At 55.2% G+C, this 9,221-nt stretch overlaps 1 protein-coding gene across 1 annotated transcript; it reads left to right on the forward strand.

Moving 5' to 3' along the window:
* The first annotated feature begins 297 nt into the window (after positions 1 to 297).
* On the forward strand, positions 298 to 9,119 carry BNIP3 (BCL2 interacting protein 3). Its single transcript, XM_032116542.1, has 6 exons — positions 298 to 394; positions 2,783 to 2,966; positions 4,006 to 4,090; positions 7,158 to 7,264; positions 7,356 to 7,505; positions 8,180 to 9,119. The coding sequence occupies exons 1-6, from the start codon at positions 358 to 360 to the stop codon at positions 8,229 to 8,231; spliced, it is 615 nt and encodes a 204-aa protein (XP_031972433.1). The 5' UTR covers positions 298 to 357; the 3' UTR covers positions 8,232 to 9,119.
* Positions 9,120 to 9,221: the final 102 nt, after the last annotated feature.

Here is a 9,221-nt window from a genome sequence, read left to right on the forward strand (position 1 = left end):
CCCCATCCCCGCTGTCCCCATCCCCGCTGTCCCCGCTGTCCCCATCCCCGCTATCCCGCTGCCCCCATCCCCGCTGTCCCGCTGTCCCCATCCCCGCTGTCCCCATCCCCGCTGTCCCGCTGTCCCGCTGTCCCCATCCCCGCTATCCCGCTGTCCCCATCCCCGCTGTCCCGTTTCTCCCCAGGCCCGCCCCGCCATCATGGCGGCCCCGGGGGCGCTGTGGGAGCGCGCGCCCCCCGCCCCGCCCCGCCGCGCGGGCCAATGGGAGGGCGGCGCGGCGCTGACGTCACGGCGGGCGGCGCGGCGGGCGCGCGCGGGCGGTGTCGCGGTCAGTGCGTGCCCCGCCGCCCGCCCGCCATGTCGCGACAGAGCCCGCAGGAGGAGAACCTGCAGGGTAAGGCCAGCGGGGCTCGGGCTGGGGGCCGGGGGCGCGCCGCTGCCCGGGCGCTGCGGGTTGCGCCAGCGCGGGTCCCGTCTAGGTCGCGATATTCGATATTGTGGTAGGTGAGTGCGCTGCAGTGCGTGTCCATCCCCCCTTGTCCCAGGGAGGAGGGCAGGTGGATGTGCCTGTGAGGAGGGATCGGGTCCGTCGCAGGGATCAGGTGTTACATAGCACCAAATTCGCCGGGAAAGGGAAAAATCCGAGCGCAGCCACAAATAGTGGGATTGGCACGGTGATTGTAGCGATTCATGGGGACATTCTCACTCTCTGTGGCATTCCCCGTCTTTATTTCAAGCACTGAAAGCTGTATCTTAAGGAAATGAAGCTTTCCAGTGCTGATCCAGTACTTGGTGATGCTGGTCTGTGCTCGCACCTGTGTCCTGGGCTGGGATGCCGTGTAGGATCCTCTGTCCTGAGCCCGTCCCCGTCACTCCCCTGTCCGGGCTGCATCGCCTCTCGTGGGCTGTCGCCTGTTTGTATTTCCAGCTGCGTGAAAGCACGGGTTCTTCTATCTTTAAATGGTGATCACAGCCCGTTCCATGTGCTCCAGCACAGCCTTACTCTGAGGAGTGTCCAAAAGAAGAAGGAAAAAAAGGGAAAATTGTAAACTACATCTGTTGTCCTCTTGCTGCTGTAATCCCAATCCTCTCCCTGCTTTATCCTGCATTCCCAGCACTGAACCCAGTAAGATTTCAGCAGATAAAGTCTTAACTTGAGCTCTAGTGGTTGTGATCGTTCTTTGGTAACAGCTTGAGCTTCCATAAATTTCGGGGGAAAGGGTAGGGAAGGATTTGTCTGGCTCTAAACACACTCCCTGCCACATACCAGGCACTGTCATGTGGAGGGGAAAATTCCCAGACAAACCCAAACAACAACAAACCAGCTGTGAAGGAAAAGGGTTTTTGAAGAAAAGTGTCTGTTCCAAACTCGGTGGCCTGGAATGTTTTTATCCAGCAGGTTGTGTGGTACCTTGGCTGTCCAGATGGTGGTTTCTGTATTTAGAAGGGAGATACTCGTGTTATTCATGGCCGTGAGGCAGTTTGGTTTTGTGCTGTTCCCATTTAATTTTGGAGCCCTCAGTCTCCTCCCAGGCAGGATATCTGGGATATCTTTGCTCGTCTGATGTTCCTGCTTCACACTAAATCCCTGCACTGGCTTCTCCCCACCTGCATTCCTGTGATGCTGCTCCTTCAGCCATGGATGGCTGGGAAGGGACCTTGCAGACCTGCAGCTCCAGCTGTTCCTGCTGTGGCTTCATTCCCCGAGCTGTGCCCAGCGGGCAGGAGCAGCCCAAGCACCACTACCTGCGTCTCTTCCTTTCCCTCCTTATTCCTTAGACATCCTTCCCCAGAATTCGGGGAGTTCCTGCTGTCCTCACTGCTCTGTTCCCTGTGCACTCCTGTGGCTGGGCCACACGTGTTCCACAGCAGGATTCCTCTGGCATTTGTGTAATTCAGGTGTTTTCTGTTCCCTGAGCTCATTTACAGGGGGCTGGAGTGCCAGGACACAGGGAATGGCTTCCCAGTGCCAGAGGGCAGGGCTGGATGGGAGATTGGGCAGGAATTGTTCCCTGGGAGGGTGGGCAGGCCCTGGCACAGGGTGCCCAGAGCAGCTGGGGCTGCCCCTGGATCCCTGGCAGTGCCCAAGGCCAGGCTGGACATTGGGGCTGGGAGCAGCCTGGGACAGTGGGAGGTGTCCCTGCCAGGGCAGGGGTGGCACTGGGTGGGCTTTGAGTTCCCTCCCTACCCAAACCATTCCAGGATTCTATAGGAGAGGGAACAGCTCCAGGCCCTGCAGTGAGCTGTCCCTGCCCAGGAGGGAGTTGTTATTCCCTCCCTTAGGAAAACAAAGCCCATGTGACCGTGTTAAATATACTGCGAGGAGCAAACCCATGACAGCCCTTGCCACACTCCCGCTGTTGCTTAACAGCAACACCTACAAATGGGACTGAAAAAAGGCTGAACAAGACAGTCCCTGGGCTCTGGAGCACAAAATAATTTCAATAAATGAATAATTGAACTTTGGCAGCAAAAGTCCTTGAGATTATTTTGACTGCCACCTGTGTTGAACAATGAATTCTGAATATATCCCAACATAAAAGATCTCTATGTGCAGAGAGAAACACAATGTACTGAGCAGCTGCTTCCCAGCCCCGTGAGCCTTCCCAGCTCTCTGCCGGCTCCCTGCACTTTGCATTCCCTGCTGTTTATGAGCTGGGAGGCAGGGCTGGCTCTGCGTCCCTGCAGTGTCATTCCAGGCAGCAGCCCCGGGGTCGTCGCTCGCATGCCCGTAGCAAACCCCTCAGGTTCCTGGGGCTCAGCTCTCCTTTCTGCCGAGCAGGGTCCTGGGTGGAACTGCACTTCAGCAGCAATGGGAGTGGCAGTGGGAGCTCTGTCTCTGCGGGGAGCCAGGAGCAGGTGCCGGCCTCCCTCTCCATCCACAACGGGGACATGGAGAAGATCCTGCTGGACGCCCAGCACGAGTCGGGCAGGAGCAGCTCCAGGGAGAGCTCGCACTGTGACAGGTGAGCAGGAGCTCTGCCGGGCACAGGGAGGGCCCTGCCAAGGTCACCACGGGGTCCCAAGGACAGCTGGATGCCCAGAGGCAAAGGTGGAAACGGTGCACGGGTGTATTTCCGTGTGTGTGCGTATTTCCATGCCTGTGTGTGTGTGCATGCACGCACACCCACGTGGGGAGTGTGTTAGAGATGTACATGTGTGTCTGCACGTGAACACGTGTGTGCACAGACGCACAGAGGGACGCTTCTCCGGCAAAGGTTGGTGTTTAAATCCACAGCAGCGCTGGGATCAGGCCTGCCCTGCAGGGAGGGAGTTACAGGGAAGCTGACTCCGGAATCCTCCTCCCATGTCACGGAGGGATTGTGCTGTGTCCCTGCCGAGGCTCCCAGCAGCTGCCCTGCCCCTGGGAATGTGTGCAGGCAGCTCCTCCTGGGGAATGAACGCTCCAGAGCCAGCTGTGGGTCAGGCCTGGCACTGGCAGTGCTGTCCTTCTGGGCACTGCTGCCTGGGACACGAGGGGCAGGGAGAGGGGCAGACAGCTTCTGGCTGAAGAGCTGTCCTGTGCCTTGTTAAGAAACCAGAGCAGGTTTCCAGGAGTGTCACACAACAGCTCAGCCCTGGGGCAGGTGGTGAGGCAGTGCCATTAATGCATTTATTGGATTTTGATGGGCTGTGAGGTCTCCAGCCTAAATCGTATTTAGAAAAACCCAAACCCCAGGACTCAAACTCCACAGCGGGACGTGGAACTGCCTGGCCTGGCAGGATTCAAACCACACCCCACTTCCACTCCAGTTTGCTGCCTGTTGTGTCTGTGGAAGTGCCCGGGCCCCACCAGGAGTGTGGGCAGAGGGTTGGGAATCAGCTGTGACTGGTGTGACTGTGGTGGCTGGGCTGTGGCAGCACGGCCCCGTGCAGCCCTTGGGTCGTGGCCAGGGCACTCCGGGGCAGAGCGAGCCCAGCAGCTCCCGGGGTGGCTGCTGCTGTAGGATCTGTGTCCCGGAAAGCTTCACCCCCTTCCTTCCCTGTGCTTCTGTCTCGCTCCAGCCCTCCTCGCTCCCAGACCCCCCAGGACAGTCACAGAGCTCTGGAGGTAGAGAGCCACAGCAGTGGGGAGAAGAACAGCTTCCAGGTAAAATCCTCACCTTGCTGTGGGAGAGGGGAGCTCTGGCTCTCTGTGCTGCTGGGGAGTAGCAGGGGAAGCTGCTAAAGCAGAGACTTCCATAGCTCTCAGTAGCCCTGGCAGGGCCGGGCTGGCTGTGTCTGCTCCTGACACGTGGGGATGTTTTGGTTTGGTCTTTCCAATCTGTAACTGAGATTTTTCAGAAGGATTTCCCCTCCCCCTTTGGCTGCTGACTGGGTACATTTCCTGTATCCCCCACCAATGTTTAAATGCACCTCCACCAATTTAGTAGGAATTTTAAAAGTTATTTTGACAGCAGCAAGAATTTCTAGAGTCACTTAAACATGGCAGCCAAAACCACCAAAAATACACAATTTCCAAGCCCTGCCATAGCTTTGATTCCAGGTGTTCTAACAATTAATACCAAACCTGAATACATGCTGCTTTGGAACACTCCCTGTTCTTTCTGATTTCATTTTGTAGGTGTGTTTACCTTGCAAGGAAAGTGAATAAACACATTTGAAACGAGAGTGGGGGAAAGGACGTACATTGACCATATTTTATCAATACAGGGTTTATTGCAGGATGACAGGCTGAAATCGGAAGTCTTCAGTGTAATAAATTAGCTTTTAATATGAAAAAAATCACTTACAAAACATTTTGAGGAAGGAAGTATTTCAAGGAAGTGAATTTTTCTGCATCTTCTCTACAACTCCTGCCAGACTCTTGAGGACCCAGCTTTAGGCTAGCTAAATATGGTACTGCAAGTTAATTATTACTGGAAATGATTATTTTTATATTGTCAGAAACACCCTTCAGCTGTTTAAAGATCATTATTTAGACTTTGAGAAGAAATAACCCCAAGTTAGAAAGCCATCAGAATTGCAGCTGCCTGGGCAGTTTTATTTCTGTCCCGTGTGTCTGTGCATCAAGAGCTGTTGGAATTCTGGGAGCAGGATCTATTTTTATCCCAAGGCCTTGGCTGCATGGAATGGAGCCGAGCTGAGCCAGGAGCTCTGCCCTTACTCAGCGTTTGTGCTGTAACTGCACCAAAGCCTGGCTTGGGGGGGCTTGTTCTGTGAGCACACACCTGGCCAGGGCCACCTGCCTGCCCAGGATGGCCCAGGGACTGGAATTATTCCCTGCAGGAGCTGGACAAGGAGTCAGTGACACCTGCCAGCTCTGAGCATGGGCAGGAAATCCCTGTGCCCAGTGTCCATCAGAGCTGGGAGCTGGGGTAAGGCAGGAATCCCTGTGCCCAGTGTCCATCAGAGCTGGGAGCTGGGATAAGGCAGGAATCCCTGTGCCCAGTGTCCATCAGAGCTGGGAGCTGGGATAAGGCAGGAATCCCTGTGCCCAGTGTCCATCAGAGCTGGGAACTGGGGTAAGGCAGGAATCCCTGTGCCCAGTGTCCATCAGAGCTGGGAACTGGGGTAAGGCAGGAATCCCTGTGCCCAGTGTCCATCAGAGCTGGGAACTGGGGTAATGCAGGAATCCCTGTGCCCAGTGTCCATCAGAGCTGGGAGCTGGGATAAGGCAGGAATCCCTGTGCCCAGTGTCCATCAGAGCTGGGATAAGGCAGGAATCCCTGTGCCCAGTGTCCATCAGAGCTGGGAGCTGGGGTAAGGCAGGAATCCCTGTGCCCAGTGTCCATCAGAGCTGGGAGCTGGGGTAAGGCAGGAATCCCTGTGCCCAGTGTCCATCAGAGCTGGGAGCTGGGGTAAGGCAGGAATCCCTGTGCCCAGTGTCCATCAGAGCTGGGAGCTGGGGTAAGGCAGGAATCCCTGTGCCCAGTGTCCATCAGAGCTGGGAGCTGGGGTAAGGCAGGAATCCCTGTGCCCAGTGTCCATCAGAGCTGGGATAAGGCAGGAATCCCTGTGCCCAGTGTCCATCAGAGCTGGGAGCTGGGGTAAGGCAGGAATCCCTGTGCCCAGTGTCCATCAGAGCTGGGGGCTGGGGTAATGCAGGAATCCCTGTGCCCAGTGTCCATCAGAGCTGGGATAAGGCAGGAATCCCTGTGCCCAGTGTCCATCAGAGCTGGGATAAGGCAGGAATCCCTGTGCCCAGTGTCCATCAGAGCTGGGATAAGGCAGGAATCCCTGTGCCCAGTGTCCATCAGAGCTGGGAGCTGGGATAAGGCAGGAATCCCTGTGCCCAGTGTCCATCAGAGCTGGGAACTGGGGTAAGGCAGGAATCCCTGTGCCCAGTGTCCATCAGAGCTGGGGTAATGCAGGAATCCCTGTGCCCAGTGTCCATCAGAGCTGGGATAAGGCAGGAATCCCTGTGCCCAGTGTCCATCAGAGCTGGGATAAGGCAGGAATCCCTGTGCCCAGTGTCCATCAGAGCTGGGGGCTGGGGTAATGCAGGAATCCCTGTGCCCAGTGTCCATCAGAGCTGGGATAAGGCAGGAATCCCTGTGCCCAGTGTCCATCAGAGCTGGGAACTGGGGTAAGGCAGGAATCCCTGTGCCCAGTGTCCATCAGAGCTGGGGTAATGCAGGAATCCCTGTGCCCAGTGTCCATCAGAGCTGGGATAAGGCAGGAATCCCTGTGCCCAGTGTCCATCAGAGCTGGGATAAGGCAGGAATCCCTGTGCCCAGTGTCCATCAGAGCTGGGGGCTGGGGTAATGCAGGAATCCCTGTGCCCAGTGTCCATCAGAGCTGGGATAAGGCAGGAATCCCTGTGCCCAGTGTCCATCAGAGCTGGGAACTGGGGTAAGGCAGGAATCCCTGTGCCCAGTGTCCATCAGAGCTGGGGGCTGGGGATATTTTCGGTCTGTGCATGAGGATTAAACGCTGGGCTCTGGGATTTCACTGCCAGGGCAGTCTTGTTGTAGGCACGTATGGGATATGGGATATGGTCTTTGCTATTCACATCCCACTCTGAAGATGGATCTCCCTGCTCCCCATCTTGATCTGGGATGTGAACACTTCCATGGAAGGGACATGGGAAAGGGTGGGAAGGTGAGAGTCAGAGCTGGCCTCGGCAGTGGTCCTGGCTGCAGAGCAGGAGCTCTGGCAGCTCTCAGCTGTCCTGGCTCCGGGTGCTGTCTGATGGTGGTGGCTCTTGGTTTCAGTCTGAGGAGGATTTCCTGGAAAGGAGGAGGGAGGTGGAGCGGCTGCTGAGGAAGAACGCGGATTGGATCTGGGATTGGTCCAGCCGGCCCGAGAACATCCCACCCAAGTGAGTGCTGGCACAGCTGCTGGGTGAGCTCCGTGCAGCTTCTCCTTCTCCAGGCCTGAACACACGCTTCCCATTTCTTCCCCAAATCCAGGGAATTCCTCTTCAAACACCCCCGGCGCACAGCCACGCTCAGCATGAGGAACACCAGTGTCATGAAGAAAGGGGGAATATTCTCTGCGGAATTCCTGAAGGTTTTCCTCCCATCCCTGCTGCTCTCTCACCTGCTGGCCATTGGACTGGGGTAAGGTTCAATTGAAAAAAAGCAGATTTTTTTACCTGCTTTCTTTGAGTCCTGATTCTGATTCCCAATTCCCTCTTTGCCCAAGAGAAGAGTTAACTTTTCTCCATGAAGGAGGGAGAGATGGTTATTCAGGAAGTGCTTCCTGCCTGTGGTATTGCTGGATGGTGGAAGTTTTCTGATTTTCTCACTGGTTGGGAATTTCTCAGAACAATCAAGGGCCAGGGAAATGTGGAATTCTGTACACTGGAACTGTAGTCACACAACACTTGGCTCTGCTGGATGAGACCCTTAATCTCAAAATTAGGAGATCAGCAAAGGAAAAAGCTAATATTTAATAGATTTTAAAATTCCACTGAGATAGATTTAAAAATACTTAATATTATTTTGAACTATTTAATATATTTTTAAATTCCCTCCTGGGAAGGATGGGGGACATGTGACTGAGACAATTAAACACGATGGAGGTTTCCTTTCCAGCATGAGTGTGGGGGGTATGTGCTGGCCCTGGGGCTGGGGAGCAGTGCCAGAGCAGGGGCAGAATCACTGGGACTGGGCTCCAGGGCAGTTTTGTCCCTGTTTGGTTACAGCTGGCAGTGCTGCTCCTGCTGGGAGTTCCAGAGGCAGCGACCTGGTAGAAACTGCAGCTCTGGCTGACCGTGTGCTCTGCCCCGCAGGATTTACATCGGGAGGCGCCTGACCACCACAGCTTCCAGCAGCACCTTCTAGAGGCACCCGGGATGGAGGAGTTGGAGCAAGGCAGACTCAGCTGGAGCGCAGGAGGTGCAGAGGAGGGGGGAGCTGGTCGTGGCGCCGTCGTGTGTGTGTCCTGTCCGTGTCCTGTTTTAGTTTAGTCTAAAAATGGGAAGGGAGACGCTGGAGCTCCTGTGTCACATAGAGCCTTCTGGATCAATCCCTGCTGGATCAATCCCTAGAGCACGTGGCAGATGCTGTAATGTCCCTTAGTGCTTTGTAGTGAAGTACCTGAGAAGTAGAGCAGCTCCATGTTTAAAGCAATCCCAGCTTTCAGCAGCCCTTGTGCTGGGCCGTGTCCATCCTGCCCGCTCCTGTTCCTGTGCCGGGGTGGGAACGTTGGCACTGCTCCTGCAGTCCCCGCAGGGAGGGATTAGCCCAAACTACGAGTGGCCTTACAGATCAATACGGGAGTTCCCAGGGGCTGCCACTGGCCCTGGGGCAGCTTTTCCTCTGGTAGTTGTTGCTTAGTTCACTTCGGTGGGAGGTGTAAAGTGTTGAGACACAGTGGGAAGAGAGATGAGCACATGGGTAAAACTCCATCCGTTTGTCCTAGTTCAGAGGTAGAATTTGGATTTAGTGCCTACTAAAAGCTGCTTTTGCCAGGACATTTATTTAACCCCTAGAAGTTACTCCAAGTTCTCTGCTGTACCTACCGCAGGCTGTCGCTTCACAGGCTTTACCTGTCCCATGTAAGTCTGCACCTGACCCCAGCCCTGGGCAGATGAACCACAGGGTGGCTTCTCCTTGGTTTTTACTGAAGCAATGCCTTTCCCTTCAGTGATTTTACCTTATTTAATGGGAAAATGAATGTTTGCCAAAATACCATGTTTTATATATTTAAATAAAAAGGTTCCTGGTGAACTCAGAGTTTCCTCATTCCTTTTTCTCCAGTAACAGCGGAAAGGGGTTGATGAGGCTCTTGGCCTCCACCTGCCCCTTTCCCACTGGTCACGTCACTGACAC

The sequence above is a fragment of the Corvus moneduloides genome, chromosome 8 (assembly GCF_009650955.1).
Source record: "Corvus moneduloides isolate bCorMon1 chromosome 8, bCorMon1.pri, whole genome shotgun sequence".
Taxonomy (NCBI): Eukaryota; Metazoa; Chordata; class Aves; order Passeriformes; family Corvidae; genus Corvus; species Corvus moneduloides.